This window comes from Pseudonaja textilis, chromosome 2 (assembly GCF_049901715.1).
Source record: "Pseudonaja textilis isolate UNSWEBS1 chromosome 2, rPseTex1.2, whole genome shotgun sequence".
NCBI lineage: Eukaryota > Metazoa > Chordata > Lepidosauria > Squamata > Elapidae > Pseudonaja > Pseudonaja textilis.
This window is the reverse complement of record NC_141991.1, coordinates 99,134,020-99,152,484: the sequence shown is the minus strand read 5'-3', so window position 1 is coordinate 99,152,484 and position 18,465 is coordinate 99,134,020. Positions and strand designations below refer to the sequence as shown.

General features: G+C 37.2%; 1 protein-coding gene across 1 annotated transcript in view; it reads right to left on the bottom strand.

Annotated features, from left to right (window-relative positions):
• DNAH9 (dynein axonemal heavy chain 9) overlaps nt 1-18,465 on the bottom strand; it is a 221,432-nt gene that overhangs the window by 190,993 nt on the left and 11,974 nt on the right. Inside the window, exons 5-18 of the mRNA XM_026696149.2 lie at nt 18,045-18,256; nt 16,311-16,544; nt 13,655-13,822; nt 13,383-13,499; nt 12,938-13,088; nt 12,192-12,306; nt 11,069-11,137; nt 9,695-9,821; nt 9,191-9,446; nt 8,198-8,439; nt 6,495-6,630; nt 5,585-5,781; nt 5,066-5,490; nt 450-672 (exon numbers count right to left, since the gene is read on the bottom strand). Coding sequence (XP_026551934.2) covers nt 450-672; nt 5,066-5,490; nt 5,585-5,781; nt 6,495-6,630; nt 8,198-8,439; nt 9,191-9,446; nt 9,695-9,821; nt 11,069-11,137; nt 12,192-12,306; nt 12,938-13,088; nt 13,383-13,499; nt 13,655-13,822; nt 16,311-16,544; nt 18,045-18,256 — 2,672 coding nt within the window. The remainder of the gene's footprint in view (nt 1-449; nt 673-5,065; nt 5,491-5,584; nt 5,782-6,494; nt 6,631-8,197; nt 8,440-9,190; nt 9,447-9,694; nt 9,822-11,068; nt 11,138-12,191; nt 12,307-12,937; nt 13,089-13,382; nt 13,500-13,654; nt 13,823-16,310; nt 16,545-18,044; nt 18,257-18,465) is intronic.

The window sequence follows — 18,465 nt, the reverse complement described above, 5'->3', positions numbered from 1 at the left end:
GCAGAAGAAAAGCAGTTAAGGGGCTGAAAATCTAGATGCATAGCCCATTTCTAGATTTTTTTTCTCTCAATTCAATAGAAATGCTATGTAATGCAGATATATCAGGACTGCAGCATCCATTGGCAATGTTTGCTAATAATTTAAACACCAGTCCTATCTCACCTTGTGAGAACTTGTTTGGGAGAACTGTTTTATCATTATGAGGCATGCAACTATGTGCATATCACACAGATTGAGATGTCTACTCCATTCTTTCTTCAGAAAACTCAGAGTGATTTACACTGTACACACTGACATCTCTCATCCTGACACTGATTATACCTTCTTAGCTCCATTACCACTCCTGGGGTCAAGGATTCAATGACCCTTCTCTGGAACAGAACAGTATCCTTAAATCAGTCAGTGAGTTTTTGCTAAGTTCACTTATTTGCACCTAGGATTTCACCCACCTCCAGTTGTCTATAGACATCCCCAGGCAATTCTTGCTCATAATTCTTCAATAATTCAATAGTTTGTTTCAAGGGCTCAAACATCTCATCAGTGCTAGACTGTCTATCTTTAACAGCCATCAGTTGACCCATAACTTCCACCAAACCTTCATAATCTCCTTTCTCCAACTTTTTGTTCAAACCTTTCTCAGCAATCTTTGCAAACTCCTCAAGGTCAGACAAACTAAAGGCAGAGCAGAGGAAACAATCACAGAAAAAACAATATGTTGAGAGCAATAAATGTGATAACAAAATCTATCATCCTTCAAGCAAATAACTGGAGAAAATGTTTACCTTAGCAAAAAAAGAAGAAGACCTAACCTGGCTGCAAAATTATAAGGGCTCCTACTCAGCAAATCACCTGAACAAAAGAAAAAGGCAGCAATGCAATCCTAAATCTTGGACTACGGGTGAGGGGCAGAAAGACCATGCATGACAAATGAGCTGTCAATTTCCAAAGCCCAGTTGCCTAACAAAGGGCTAGGACAAATAGGGAAGGCAGGTTGCCCACAGTCTCTTTTCTTTTTTTGAAATTGAAACTTTTTCTACATTTTTTATCACAACCATAGGGAAAATATGGAGAAAGAAATGGGTGCAGTCCTTCGGTCTTAAGAGTAATTGAAAGAAGTGTAGAATTATTGGGTTCCAGATTGCTTTCAACAAGGGTAGGTAAATAAGGTGTATTTTAGTAGCCATTGCTTGTAGCAACATTTGCCCAAGATTACCTGCCCAAGGGACTGGGAGAAGTCCAAATGACTCTCTTGTTACCTGCTTGTATATGATTTAAAGTTCTAGAGCAGGGGTGACACCCTCGTGTCATCACGGCATCATCATGTGACATGTCACAACTTTTTTACCTTTCGCTAAACTGGGCGTGGGCATGGACAGTGCATGACGCATCCAGCCCACGGACCGTGAGTTTGACACCCCTGTTCTAGAGCAGGGGTGGGCAAACTACGGCCCGGGGGCCACATCCGGCCCGTTGGTCTTTTTAATCCAGCCCGCTGAAGATTGGTACAGAATTAAGGTTTGATGTGAATGATTGAATGATTGCATTCATTTGATTTTGACTTGTAATGACAGGCATTTCAACACCAGGTGGCGGCCCATCGTTCAAATTTTAAAAGTCAATGAGGCCCCCGAGCCAAAAAGTTTCCCCACCCCTGTTCTAGAGAGATTGCTGCTATCCCTATTCTTTGGGCCATGGCAGTGATTCTGACTCAACAGAGGCCATTTGCCCAGCACTGCATCCATCTCCTGGACTGATCCTGGACAGTAATTCCAGAAGAATTTGCCCTCTGATGGTTCCTGAAATATTAACTTAAATTCTTGCTACTAGACTTTGTAAACCCTAAACCACTTAGGATTTGCATATCTAAGGGGCTCTCTTTCTCTTTTATTATGAATTGTTCAGCTGTTAAGATCTTGCCCTTTTGAAAATACCTCTGCTTGAAAAGGTGAATTTTCTAACTTTCAGAAAAGAACCTTCTCTTACCCAAATCTTAGGCTATTCGACACATTCCCCCAGAATTTGTACTTAGTGTCTATGCTAATAAGAGCAGATAAGATGCATGTTTTTTTTGCAAGGTACTTCATTATTAAGTAATGTTTATCTTGGTGTAGTAGCTAAGGTATCAAACTAGAAACTGGGAAACCATAAATACTAGTCCAGGAACAAAGCCAGCTGGGTGACCTTGGACCAGGCACTTTCTCTCGCCCTGGAAAGGAGGCAGTGGCAAACCACTTCTGAAAAACCTTGTCAAGAAAACTGCAGGGACTTGTCCAGGCAGTCTCTGAGAATTGGACACAATTGAATAGAAGCGGGAAAATACATTATTTGTTTTAATTGATATCTTTCCTGACAAAGTAGAAAGGTGGGATTATAAAATATGTAGATTGACATCATAGATACTAGGCATGCCCGTGAATCTTTTGAGAAACTCCATCAAGGGCTTACACCGGCCTGATGTCTGATTTTTTTCAACATAGACCGCCCAGTCCTTGAATGGCTGGGTGGACTAGACATTAACATTTGAACTACTATAAGTCCATGTATTTGCCATATGCTAAATAAATTTTGAGAAACTTACACCCTCACCAACAGCAGAATGTCTATCAGCCAGCAGGCTAGTTCTAAATATGCATTGGCCCTGAAATAAATCTGAATTCAAATTCCATTTGTAATGGAGAGGTGGAACCAGGAGACTTGATATAGTAAGGTATGTGAGAATTAATTTTCTAATGGTAAGTGTTAAACAATGGTCTCTGTTATGCCATCTAAACATAACTTTAAAAGCTATTCGTGAACTTTTTTTCTTTTCTTTTTTGGCTATCAGCTCAATAGCCCTTAGCCAGGCTAGAGAAGTGGGGTGAGTCCCAGCCTCCAATTCAGAGGTAATACATCGAGAAATGCCCACTGCTGGAAAGCCACAGAAACAGATAGTTCTCTCTTTAAACCACATGGACAAAAAAGGACTACATGGCTCTTTTCCCATTCTAAAGAAAGAATAGCAGCTTGATCATCTTTTTGCACTGAAGAAACATAATTGATTTGACAAAATAAAAATTGGATCTTTTTTCTCAGAAAAAAGATCCAATTTTTAGAAAACATATTTGATATGTTTATTTATTTTTTTCCTGAAAGGGATGGGCAATTGCTTGCAATGTTCCTTGGGCTCATTCTTCTCCACTCTTGAAAGCTGAAATCCAAAACATGTTAAATGTATATATTCAAAGTTAATGTAAGTAAGATAAAATGCCAGTAAGTCTACAGAACTCCTGAAGTTACTCATTATTTGAAAAACTATGGCATGATCTTCTCTTGGAAATAATCAGGCATTCTCATTTCATTATTATTTTTTTTGATGATTCTATGCTCATAATTTGGAAATATAATTAGTGTCCCTCAATAAACTACAATTACGGCATGATATTTCCAACTATATCCCACAAGACCTCACAGAGATTGCTGTACTGTTATCCCTTCAACAAAGATTCAGTCATTGTCATTTGATTATTGTTTTGCTGCAACAATTAGTCATGACATTTAAAGCATAACCATGGGAGTACACAAAAATAGAAAGGACTTTAAACCAGCATTGAAGACATTTAATAGTGACACTGCCTTTCCCTTCAGATCATGAAATTATGCATAGGATGAGGCAATTACAAGAAAGAAAAAAAGAAAAAACTAGCGAAGAATCCACCAAACTAATGCTCCCCAGATCATTAGATTACATTAGATTTCCATAATCAGACCTAACTTTAGGAAGTGCTCCAGCTGGCATATTTTAGAAAATATGAGATTCAGTTAAGTGCATAGTAACACTTAGTAATTACAGTGATTCTGGAGGTGAAGAGGTTGCAAAGCTGTGGCAAACAATGGCTAATCAATCCCAAAGATTGGAACTTCCCTATCTTGATCTAAAGGTAGCTTGTATGCATCAGTTCCAGTCTACTGTTGGTGTACAACTTGGGAATAAATTCTTTTATATTGTCTTCTTTGAGAAAAGTAATGATCAGCTGACACTGCTCTACTTTTCTATTTATCTTTTCAATTTTACCATTAATAAAACATTCCCCCGTCTCCACAATCATCCAGTCTCTAATGTTTTCTTAATAAAATCTTCCAACCCATAATTATTACATGTTATATTACCTTCTTTATTTTTGTTAAAATTAAAACCTTTTAATATTTAGAATATTTAGAATCAGCATGCTATCCATTTGTTAGGCATTGGCCATGCTAATTAAACAGCTTTCCCCCTTTGGAAAATGTATAATTGTTTCCCCATAGTTTCTTTTTTCTCATGCATATATCTTTGGAATTGTAGTAATTGTAATTGCCCGAACTAATTCTTCTCATTATTTGTTAGTGTGGGTATTAACTGTACTAATTGTTCCAATCATATGTGAATTTTAATTCCACCCAAGTAGAAATCACTCCAGCAAATGGGCATTTGCTATATGTACAATGCTCACTTAAAAGATCATGGAAATAAGATCTCTGAAACTAATTCAAAAGCCAAACAAATAAGCAAAAGTGATTCCATGTGGGAATAGAAGAATTGGTTTGAAGGCATTCAAGGACATTTTTAAAAACAGACAAATGAAAAATGGCCATGAGTTAAATGTCTGACTGAGAACATTACATCTATAGTCATTTTAAATCGAGAAAATCCAGAAAAAATGACATTCAACAGGATCCCAAAGAAGAAAAACACTAGGATTCACAGAACATCAAACTGATCTCTGCCTGGTCAAGTTTTGTAACACACGCATGAACAAGCAGCTGGTGTTACAATGAGAGGAAATCGGCCGAACTACAAGATATTGAGGGAATTTTTGGACTTTTTCTTAAACACCACCATTTTTTTTGTACAACTTACATTTACTGAACCTACTTGCTTCCTGAAAAGAGAGGGAAACCACAATGCCAGCTATTTTAAAATTGGATTGATGTACACTGGAGTGCCACAAGAAAGAAGCCTTGGGTCTAGATGTTCATCCATTCCTTTTTTAACCACATTTGCTACTTAACATAAGAGACCCAAGAGGAGCAAGAAAAGTTGTGGTACCTGTGGGTCACATGATCAATGAGATGCTGCTTGAACATGAAACTCCATTTTTTAATTACACCCAGAAGAGATGCTTTGAAGGAGCGGGCGTCCACTTTCATCCAGCTGTCAAGTACACAGACTGGTTCCAGGTGGCTCACTTCTTCATAGACCTTCTCATAAGAGTCTATTTGCTCTCTGAACTGCTGGAGTGTCGGAGGGGTTTCTGGGACTCCTTCCTCCGCATGGACTTCTATCTCCTCTGCAGTGAGAACGTGGCCATATAAGAGGAACTGATGTAAGAATTCTTTTCTGTCATCCACATAGAGATAGGAGTACTGGTCAAAGGACTTGCGGTAGTTGCAACAAGCCGAGATCATCTTCTGGATACGCCCCATTAAACTTTGGCGCATGTCAGCAAGGTCAGCCATCTCCTCCATGTCAGCCTGTCAGGAGGCAGAAATACAACCCTGAACTAAACAGAGGAGTGGAGGCACAGATTCACATGTAATATGGGGTTATGGCCACCAAGGATCAAACCTGATAATGAGGAAATGTGCAGTGATCTGCAAGCCTTGGTACCAGGGAAGAGACCCGGTAGATCTTGTTGACGAGCCCTTCAATGATATCATAGAAACCATCACTGGCACCAGCATCCAGGGAAGGACGAAATATCATCTCAGGGACAGACAACTCCAGCTGGATTTTGAAAAGAGGAGCATTCCCTGCCCTGGACTCTGCAGGATAAGAAGGCATGTAATTGGTCTGCTGACAGTTCCTTCCCACCTTTGCAGTGAAACACTACTACCACTTTCCACAGCTGGGCAGGCTTCAGATATCTTGGATTACTAGTTTTAGAGTTCTCAGACAGTCCAAACAAAGGCCATGCTGGCTATAAAGTCTAGGAACTGCAGCCTAACATGGATGAAGCAAGCAGCATCTCAGCAGTACAAGGTCAACCGGTCCACAAGGCCATGTAAGTCAGGACTAATTTTATCTGAATGTTCCTCCCCTTTCACTTTAACTTCATGGAAACAAGGATGAGGCTTGTCTGATATGCTTTTCAAGCTAGTTCCTTGGCCCAGGCTGAAGATCCATTTATGTGACCATTGCTTTGGTAGCAGCTTTTTCTCCTATTCTTCAAGGCCATTTCTCTATGTCCTCTACAGTGCGTTAAATGAATAGATATGGAGATCAGCATAATTTGGGCGGGGGGGTGTTTCATACCTTCAACTTTAAACTCTTATTTCTGATCACAGCAAAATAAATCCAGCTACAAAGTCTTGTTTTCACAGCCCAGATCTCTTGTAATCCTAATTCTGCACACTGCATCTGGATTAGACCATGAAGTTCCAATATTTGCTCTGCCTCCATTATATTCACAATAGAAACAACAGTATTGAAAAAACCACTCCCAAAATAAAGGAGAAAGGAGAAAGGACAAGTTCACCTGTATTTTCCAAAAGGTATTTAAGCGAACATTCAATGACATTAAAGAATCCATCCAGAATGATCTCATCTATATGCTCCAAATAAGCTTTCCATACATCTGAAGATGGGTCTGCTTCAAAGAGTCTTAAATTTTCCTAAATATAAAGAAATCATAATCAAAAGACATGTGCTTTGAACTTGCCTCAGCACTGATTGGAAAGGTAGAAATGACAATACCTAATATTCCCTTTTACTTTTTCAATATATTTCTTTTAATCTAGCTGATACTGCTTAAGGGAATCATACATTCTGGTGTGACTGTAGCTATCATGTGTCCTATGGGCCCTGCATATTTAGTGGCCTGGAAAGTGTTTAAGGATGATGCTTCAGCTTGCATAAAGGAAAGAACAGGAACTATTAGTCCAGATCATCCCTAATTGTGCTTAATACCAATACTCAAATATTTCAGTACCTTCTCTCCTCATTTGCTGCCTAATCTTTTATCTGAAGATGTTAAGTGGATCTCAGATCTTCTTCCTATGAATCTTTTGAAATAATGCCACCACCATTTTTCCAGAGTTTCTACTGACTATCCTTTGAAAACCTGGTTCAATTTTATTTAGAATTTCATTATCTGCCAAACATTAAAGGCAGCAAGACATATTTAGATGTTTGTGAGGAGGGGATTTTAAGTTTGACCCTTGTTCTCACAATCAATTGATTATCTGGATTATGCTGGTTTTTGACCATAATAAAGCTTCTATTTGAGTTTATTTTCTGGAATAATTCATATTTAACAATAGTGAAGAAGCATGTTTTTGTTTTATGTTTGGCTCAAAAAGGGAGTAATATTTTATATCTGATTATTAGTAATAATGCCTTGAAGACTTTTAAAGAGGGTAAAAAGAATAATATTGCCTAAAAGCTACCTTAATGTTTTTAATTGATCATTTCCCAACTTGGACCTAATCTTTTGGCAATTTTGGCAAACCCTACAATTCTGAATATAATTGAAGAAGTATTTGGGAGGCTAAACCAATAATCACTTGACAATTGAAGAATCTTATTTAGATAATTTTTGACAATTTACAAGAATATAAGGATAAAGAATTGGAGTCAGGTAACTTATAAATTCTGGTAATAAAATAATAAAATAAAATTTTAACAAGTCAGTCTTGGGTTTTAAAGAATATCAAATAGGTTTTTCATGGTCTTAAGATGAGACTAGTTCACCAAAAATAGATTATATACAAAAAAGAGGGAAAATACAAAAAGTATTTACCAGATTTTTTTCCCTCTTCATTCTGAGTAGTATGACTTTTTGTTGTCTCTTCTAAGTTTATATTTTTAGTAGGTTTTTGTACTTCCGTATTTTACATATTTTGTTTTGTTGTGAATACATGCAATAAAATCAATCTACACCGAATAATGAAACATCTATTCCAGATACAATTTCAGAATCTTTCTATTTAATCAGAGACATATTGATTTGTAGGTGTAGCTTATATCCCAACCTGCTCAAAATGCAAACAGGTGTATATGATGAAAGTGGCTACCAGTCTCTGACCTGGCCCTCCTCGTGTAATGTTAATATAAATGCATATTAAAATGAGAGCAGGGATGAGATATTTCATGTGTATAACTAATATTTTTGGTCATGGGAACAAAACACAGATGACTTTTTCTAAGAGATTAACTATGTCCATACATGCATTATCATACCTTAATCAAAAAATGAATCTTATGGCCTGAATCTGTAATGAGTTTATAGTGTTTGTTCAGTCGCTCATGCTGATTATCCAGGTTTAGCAGAGATTCTTTTTTCCCATCTTTTCTTTCAAAAACTGGAAAGACCCAAGATTTCATCATATTCTGAACTTCCTCGATGTTGTCTTTGGTCTTCTGAATCATTTGCTCAAGATTTCGAACACTGTTAACCATGTGTGAAATGCGATCCCAAAGGCCTTCCAATAAAAGCAACAAGGGAGAACATTTTAAGAAGCTAACAATGACAAGTCATCCCATCTATAAAACTGAGGTGGAAAAAATCATTTCTTGCTGTGCTCTTACTGAAAGGCCAGATGGCGTTCCCTTAGGAAACAAATGAATTGCGAGAAAATGTTACTGAACATGAGCTGTTTTTCTCTACATAAATATAGCCTTTGCATGACTACAGTGTAATTTTGCCAAAGCAAAAATAATCTAATACAGAAGGTCAAAAACATATCTCTCATTATTATACAACCTTCAACATTTAATTACAACTACCATTACTATTTTTTAAAAAAATTTAGAAGAGAATCTTACCCATTTATTCCATTCCAGCCACTCAGAAATGAATCAGCACCAGCATCACTTCCTATCCTCCAAATATTTCTTCTCTTTCTACCCTCTTGGGGTCTTTTCAAATGCCAAAGACTTGTGTTCCCTGACTATTAAAAGAGGAAAATAAATGCCCCAACACTCAAGCTAAGTTCTCCCTTAATACTTGGTTGAAATGGACAAAGCCCTGTAGACACCAGGTGACTGCAGTGCACAGAGGACACCAGGAAGAAGAAAGTACGTGGGTTTTTTTCACCCAATTTGGTAACATCCACATTCATCAGCAGAGGATAAAGGGTGAGCAAGGGGAGCTTTCTGAAGAAGACCCAGCTCGGCTAAAAGATCAGAAAGCGCTTTATTCCTATCACATGCAACTCTACAAGTGGAGCTTACCTTTTGTTTTCCAATTTAATGTTTCTTCTGCTTCTTTCAGCTGAATATCAATTTCATGCAACTGACTCTCTATGAGTGGATATTCCACCTCTAGGACAGTGCACAATGTTTTGTTGTACCAAGTAACCATTAAATCCAAGTTGGCCACTAATTGCCTGAAGGATTCCCTAGATGAATATATTTCTGCTGCTGTTTCTGGGATGTTCCCAATCTGATCTTCTCCAAGGTAGCTCACTTCTCTTAGAACGGACACCAACTAGGAAATCACAAAGTAAAATAAAACCTTTGAAACTTTTTCACTGGCATCCTCTTTTTTTCTATAAAAAGTTGCATTTCTTCTCTTCTCTCTCTGTATATCTATTTAGAGATTCAATTATAGAACTTCCTGAATAACCAAATAAGAATACAGGGAGAAAGTTTCCTGCACCTGTTTCTGCCAAAAAGAAGAGGGAGAAGTCTTCCAGATCAACCAGAGAAGTCTTCCAGAAGATTCTTTCATCTTACCTGAGGGTCAAAATTGACAGTAATCAGTTTATTCTCTGGATCTCGTCGGATAAGCGGTTGAGTGAGATTATACTGAGCTTTCACAGAGACAGTCTGGAACCAGTCTTCATACAGCTTCTCTTGATATCTGCCAGAAGACCAAGCAATCATATCAACACTGTCTATACACTGTCAACAGTGTTATTGGAAGAGATTTCCTGCCTATATTGCAAGCAAAGCTGAAGTGAAAAATTGTAGGTGGAAGTGCTTGCCCTTCTGTCCCTACTATCTAGAAAACTACTTGGCTCCTTCCTACAAAGTCATTTCTCCAAATAACCACCACTGCTAGAAGACTCCAAGCTTGCTTCTCAATCAACTTTCAGCTATTTTACACTTACACCATATAAACACAATCCAATTTGCAAACGGAATCACAAGAAACATGGCTCAAAAACAGTAACTGTGAGAGGGATCTTGGAGTCTTAGTGGGATGGTCACTTAAACATGAGTCAACAGTGTGCTGCAGAAGCCAAAAAAGTCAATACAATCCTTGGTTGTATAAACAAAGGCATAGAAATAAAAATCAGGTATAGCATTAGTATCACTTTATAATGCCTTAGTAAGGCCACACCTGGAATACTGCATCCAGTTTTAGTCACCACACAACAAAAAAGATGTTGAGACTTTGGAAAAAGTGCAAAGAAAAACAACTAAGATAATTAAAGACCTGGAGATTAAAACATATGAAGAATGGTTGCAGGATTAGGGTTTGACTAGTCTAGAGCAGGGGTGTCAAACTCAAGGCCCTTGGGCCAGATCCAGCCCGCGGTGTGGTTGGATTCAACCCACAGGGTCATCCTGGTCTACCCAATGCAAAGAGCCAGCATAGCTTCGGACCGGTCTACCCAGTGCAAAGATGAGTCAACCTTGATCCTGTGAGAATCAAACTGCCAAACTGCTGGCAGCTGGCAATCAGCAGAAGTAGCCTACAGTATTGCACTCTAACCACTACACCATCATGGCTCATTGCTCATTGCTATTGCTATTTATTAATAAAGGAGAATATCTGTAGCTCAGGGTTGAAATGAGGGGTCCTTGGTGAACTCTGAGCTTGTTTTCTTACAGACATTTCATTACCCATACCAGGTAGCATCTTCAGTGCTTTTATATTTATTATTCCCAAAGGGCCTTCAGCATCATATTACATTGTTGATATCACATGTGTAAAAAACATTTCTAAGACACTTAACTTAGTTAATTAAGCAACTAAGAAAAAAATATTTGGATAAAATTAACCCCCAAATCCTTATTAGCTACATATTGCACCAAACCAATAAAAATAATTAAGCAAAGGCAAATCTATTCTTTTAATATGCTCTAATGAAACACATTTACCTTTCTAATAACTGGATCAAATCTTCATACTTTTGCACCATTTTTTTGCCTTCCATAGAATCTAAGGAACTATAAATAAAATGCATCAAACTTTATGACTTGATAATTTGACTGAAATTAAGTGCTAGTCAATAATTTAAGTTACATATGATCCTAATCATGGGTTGCCTTCCAAAGAATTTGTTTCTTTTTCAAACTGTTCACATTGGTCCATCCGTATCAATGATTGCATCACAATAGTTTGGCCTACAGAAATCTACATAATAGTCTTCAGTTGTCCTATCTTTCCTTTCTGCTACTGAAGAATATGAACCAATCTGAAATAACCCTATTTATGTATCTATTCATTTCATAAAAATGACTCTCAATTATATAACAGTGATATATAGAGAGGTAGGTAGGTAGGTAGGTAGGTAGATAGATAGATAGATAGATAGATAGATAGATAGATAGATAGATAGATAGATAGATAGATAGATAGATCACTGTTATCATTGAACAGGGTAGAAATTTATCATTAAAATTCAAATCTATATATAATTTCAATTCAAACCTGTATCTAATTAAATGTTTTGTTATATCTCTTTTCAAGAGATATGACAAAAACAGAGAGAAAAATATTCAACACTCTAATATAGAGGTGGGATCTTCATCAGCTATTTGGTCTTCTCAACAATCCACCAGCCACAAATGCCTGACAAAATCCTTTGAGGTCTCACTAGGATTACAATAAGTCAGACTAGAACAAGGGACAGAGCTATAAAAAGTTCTTTCCATTCATTCCATTCTGGGTCACATAACCATAGGAGACTCCAGCACATTTTTAATATTGCTTGCTGTTGTTGACTTCTCTAGTCATACCAACATTGTTCCTGGTCTGTTTTGTTGGGCGGGGGGGGAGTTAGCCTACTGAAAGATAGACAGATGGATCAAGTCTCAAATCTTTTAGATAATCATTTTCCAGGGTTCCATCAAGTTGGAAAGAATAAAAAGTGTAAGCCAAAAGCCTTTTTTCAAACTTATTTTGTAAAGTCAAGTAGTGTCATTTTAACATTCATGCAGAACACTGATACAGAAAGTCTGGCAAAATAAATATTTTTTTCTTTGAAATAAAGATACTCACCAATAACTGAGGTGTCTGAAATTACTAAATGGGATTTTGATCCTGTGTTTTAGTTCCTGAGCCCACTGAACCCCTCCAGCCACCAAAGGCATATTCTTATGCACTGGTGAATACCCTGAGAAACAAAATTCAGCCTGAAACTCAAAAACACACCAACATTCTGAGTAGGCTTAATATTAATAATGTAGGTTGCTAAAATACCAATAAGAATCCTAACAGCCAACAAAAATCTCAGTCAGGGAAAATGCTGTCCCTGACTAAATACATGACATAGACACATTCCCTGGCACCATCCAACTCATTGTAAGGATCAGTTTTCCAAAAATCATTAATTGTCCACTGAAATCATAAAAATACCCTGATATTATACCGCCTGAAAAGGTCTTTTTCCCATAAAAGTGAATTCCAACTGATCACACTGATATTTAACAATCTACAATTTAAAAAAAGAACCATGAGCCCTTATTCCTAAAACAAAATACAACTGGGAATGAACATTAAATGAAGCCCGGTTGAATAACCTGATATTGGGATAACACATAGTAGATTGTTATTTTTACACTGTCTTCACTTTGCCTAGCTGTTTGTTACACCTTTAATCTAGAAAAGAAAACTATCTATAATGAAAATTAGGTAAGGTAATAGATCCTTATGGCAACTTTAGAAAATGAAATTGCTTAGATCAATTTACCAATGTATATTAACACTGTCTGTTAACTGAGTATTAAGACTTTTTAAACATGTACCTATGTTTGTCTCCTCCTCAATACGTTTCAGGTAGATCAATTTAGCATCATCAAGGTCTTTGTCAAACATTGTGATGAGAAAATTATATTTATCATAGGCTTCTGCTGCTATCATTGGTCGATCCAGGAGGCTTCCAAAAATGTCTATCAGCTACATTATCACACAGAAAAAAAGGAAAGAAAATGAATATGTCCTGCAATCATCATTTACAAACAAGAATCCTTGTCATTGCTCACATATTTCCCTTAATGAACTAGCTATCAAAATGCATACAATTGTAATTACTTCAATGCTGTGGCCAACATTGACTGATAATAAAGTATGCATCTATTGAAATATAAAAATCCATAAACTAGTACCTTATCTAAGCATTTGTCATTATTTAAACATAACTAGGCCACATTTCCTTTGTTCTGCAGTAGCTCAGTATAACAAATTGCAAACCTTGAATGCATGCTCCACACTAGCTGCATCATCAAAGGCTTTGGCAAAGAGAGTCCCCAACCGCCGATCAATATCTTCCATTTTGCTCTTAAAGTCACACACATCATTTTCAAACTCCTAAAAGAACCAAATAAATATTTTTATTAATAAAAGCTATTTCTGATTGAACAGGCCTTTCAACACCAGATACTTTTTACTTTAGATTTAACCCCTGAAGTTCTCTTTAGCAAAGGTACAGAACTTCTACTCTCCTAGAGTCCAAAATCACCCACCGTATTAGCCACATCCAGACAGTCATAAGTCCGTCCTGAAAATACATTATACATTTCCTGGAATTCTTCATGCATACTCAGGACTTGCTGACTCAGAGATTTGCCTTTTATGCCACTAAATTCCAACTTCTCCAATTTCTCTATATCCAGAACTGTCATCAGAAGATCCTACAGAAATCAACAATTCACAGTTTATATCCTTGACATTTAGGCTGGCCTTTGGACTTTAACAATATTACATACTGATTAACTAGCCAAAAGCCAAAAAAAAAAAATACCCAAAACTTTTTTCACATAATTTATTTCTCATCCCTAATGTATTACATGTTTTTCTGAGCATGATCATTTGTATTTATCAATTTATAGGCAGACTTTTTGACAGAGAGAGGAAGGTAGCATAAGTCACAGGTGCTATTGCTGTCAGTGCTGATACACAACCATATTGATCAAGGATATTTTAAAAAATTATTACTACTGAATCTTATTCTAAGGCTAGGATGTTTCAACAGGAACATCTTCTGTAACCATGAGCCATTTCATGCATCAATACAAAAATATATGTAACAGAAATCCTCTAATTTGTTGCCTTTCTCTTTAATGGCTCTCCACACTTTCCATAGGATCCTGTCTCTGCTGGCAGCAAACACAATAAAAACATAAAAAGTATAATCAATAAATAAATGTCACAAATATTTTACAAGTACACTGCTAACAAGGTCAAATTTTCTCAGAATAAAACAGGGACGTCCAACTCCTAATATGGATTTTTATACAAGTTTTATTGTTTGTTTCCTCTGCCTCTAATAGCTTGATATGATAGAAGATATGTATTTCACTTTATTGGACATATTTTGCCAAGAGGTAGGAATTCATTATAAAACTTTTCTACAGGTGTATCGTATTGGGACTAAACATAAGTACTAAATATAAAGTACTTCATAAACGTAAGTATTACAGACTAAACCTAAGTAGCACGAGCAATGTTGACTCTGCAGGCTAAAATCTTTGCATTAAGTATATTTATTGTATTATATTTGCAAAAGGTATTTGCACTTAATGGAGCTATATATAATATATTGAACTAAAAGGCACCAGTCAGAGGAAATATTGTTCTCTTCAAAATCCCACAGTGTTCTTTTACCTCATCATCTAAAATTTTGAAAAAGCAATCAAGAAACTTTGTTTCTTTCCATCTGGATCAGAAAAAGTAATAGAAGTGCCTAGATCTGTAATGGACTAGATTAGGGCCAATAAGCTATTAATACCACTAATACCACTATAAATCCTTAGTAAGACCATACCTACTGCGTCCAGGTTTGGTCACCACACTATAAAAAGATGTTGAGGCTCTAGAAAAAGTACAGAGAATAGCAACTAGAATGATTAGGGAACTAGAGACTAAAACATACAATGAACAGTTGCAGGAACTGGGCTTGGCTAGTCTAGTAAAGAGAAGGACCAGGGGAGAGAGTCTTCCAATATCTTAGGGGCTGCCACAAGGAGGAAGGGGTCAAGCTGTTTTCTAAAGCACCTGTAGGCCAGGCAAGGAATAATGGATGGAAACTGTACAAGGAGAGATTTAACCTGGAAAATAAGAAGAAACTTTCTGACAGTGAAAACAATCAACCAATGGATCAGCTTGCCCTCGGAAGTTGTGGGAGCACCATTGCTTGAGACTTTCAAGAAGAGATTGGACTGCCATTTGTCAGAAATGGTGTAGGGCCTCTGCTTGGGCGGGAGGTTGAACTACAAGGTCCCTTCCAACTCTGATTATCTGTAAACTAAACTTCAAACAGGAAACCACTGCTTGTAAGAAGGGGAGTGGATTGGAAAATAGCATACAACTAATTAAAAAACAGACTTACATTCTAATAAATAAGAATACAGTGGAGACTTTATATTAAGCTGAAGCCCTTATTGGACAAGTATGATATAATTTGCAATAGTTTTTTTTAATGGTTATATTCACTTCTGGATACAAAGTAAATCATTAATGCCTATTTTACGATATCAGCAGATGCACAAACACAATAGCTTACTGCCTAGCAGTAAAAATTAGTAAATTATTATTAGAAAATATTACTGTAACCCACTTACCTTAAGATCACCACACCAGGTCTCCCATGCTCTGACACCTGTCGTGCCACTGCCTGACTTGTTCTGTGGCCACTCGCAGCCAGACGCTGCCTGGTACATCACGCCAGTGCTACCACTCATGGCAGGAGGCTGCATAGAGCGTTGCATTGTTTCATGCGCAAATGGCGGTGGCAGCGGGGTGAGCCTTGCGACATCCTGCTGCAAGTAACAGCACCGGCAGGATGAGCCATGTGGCAACCTGTCACAAGCAGCAGCACTGGCAGGATGATCCTCGCAGTGACCTGCTGCGAGCAGCAGCACCTGCATGACGAGTCTCAGGGTGGCACCAAATGAGTGGCAGCACCAGTGCGACTTGTATTAGAGTGTATAATTATATACATAAAATTATTAATTTTTAAGGGCCGCGAGAATATATCAGGAATGTTCTAAGGTGAGGGGTATAGAAAAGATTGGGAACCCCTGCATTAAAGCAAAATGGGTTGCAGGAAAGGGTGACAACAAAATACATTGCTTCTATATAGATTATTCATTGGTCTATTTTTCATCACAACGTACTTACATGTACTACATGAAGCCTCTCTAGGAAATTATTCAGTTGTGCAAAAACCATTACAGGAGGAAAATCCCATTGCTTTACTTCTTCTCCTGGTTGAAAATAATTACTAAGATTTTCTCTTCTTTCTTCAAAAAATTGTTTAAAGTAGTCAAAAACATTAAAAGCGTTCTGAACTTTATTCAGACTTTCTTCTGGTTCTCCTTTAAGTAGATCTTCTGGACTGAGAAAATTCTTGGCCTGGTTGGGCAGATCAGAGAAACAAATTAAATATTTGTAAGTTTTGCAAGGGAACAATCAATGTAAAAGATGTGCTGATTTACTTTGATTCTTAAATTGGCCACTCAGTATTGAACTGACATTGATTTGATAATTAGCAAAATGGAAGTTCAGTAGATTTGGACACAAGTGTGTTAGGTGTATAACAACAAATGCATAAGTAAGCTCATTATCTACCAACCAAAAGGTGTTGCATATGTGTTCCATTTTCCCCCCTTTTAATTGATTTTATGCTTGATAAGAAAAGAAATTAAAACAACAGTGGGGAAAGAGCAGGAGGGTAAAATTTCATGTGAAATTCCATGAATGAAGGAGATTGAATGCATAGTAACAGCTTCCTGCTAGCAGCATCCCGTGATCTTACTGTCCCATTTAGTGAACTATAATTATGCCATCAATGTTGTCAACATGAGATGCTAAGAATCTCAATTTTTATTATCACTCAATAAAGTGATAATAATGATGATGGTAATGGTAATAATAATAATATATTGTTTACTTATATATAGTACTGATCTTTCACCATTTACTTATAGACAATAATAGTGACAATAATAGTCTTTTATCTTCTAATTTCTACTTCTATTATCTAACCACTGATAAAACAAATCCCATGTTAGAAAATATTCTGTTTCTTCTTTGTCTCACAGCTCTTCTTGGTATGACAGCTGGCAAAAATCAATTATTTCAGATGTGCTGGCCGAATAGGTTTATACTGAAAAGATTCTGCAGAAATTCTCATGTCTCACAGACCTGGTACATAATATGGGAGTCCTCCTGCTTAAAGAAAGTGGCAGTCATGGCTAGGAGGGCCTTTGCTCAACTTTGTGTTGTGTACTAGCTACGCTCTTTCCTGGATGGGGAGGTTTTTCCCTTGCACACTCACGCCCTGACCATCTCCTGTCTGGACTACTGCAATATGCTTTACATGGGGCTACCCTTTAAAAGTATCCAGAAGCTTCATCTGGTACATAAGGTGACTGCGCGAGCAATCTTGGAGGTCCCAAGGACAACATATATAAACTTATACATGAGCTGTACTGGGTATTGGTTTGATTCTGGGTCCAACTCAAGGTATTGCTTATGACCTTTAAAGTCCTACACGGCATGAGACCAAGTTACCTGTGGAACTATCTTTGCCCTATTACCGGTATATCAGCCCATCCCACCTGATCAGGCAGAAAAGGTATGCTGTGGAACCTGTGATTCCAGGGGAGCTTTCTCTGCCATTGCCTCCACCCTCTGGAACATCCTCCTTCCAGAGATGAGGTTCCCCCCACCCCTTCTCTCTTGACCTTTCCAAAATGTCTAGAAATCTGGATAATTATATACAGCTTTTATGTTTTTATGTCTTACTTGTACACTGTCCAGAGTTGCCCCGTGAGGGAGTTGGGTGGTTTCTAAATGTGATCAACATGCAAATAAACAATCAGGCAGGGTTAGAGCTGCTTCAGGTCTTACCTGCTGAATAAGAAGATTGCAGATTTCTTGAAGAAGCACAATTATCCTAGCAGGTGCACAGTAATATTTTGAAGTGCCCCATATTAAGCACACTATATGAAGCATGCAATTTAATAATGGTTTCAACTCATTAAATTCCACATTTTCTATTTCTTCCAATGGGCACTGGAGAGGCTTTAGGTGCATATTTATATCCTGGGCTTCAATCAAAGCTGCGATTTTTGAAAACAAAGTACACAGTTTTTAAAGAAGAAATACTTAACTTTGTGTGTTTCTCACAAGACAATATAAAAATGAAATTCCTTGGAAATAAATCATTTTATAGACAAAGGGATTTTTCCCCAAGTATCCATATTGTGAATTATAGTGTCAACAAACTTATCTTAGCTTTATGTTGCATGCAGTTAGATAACATGAGATA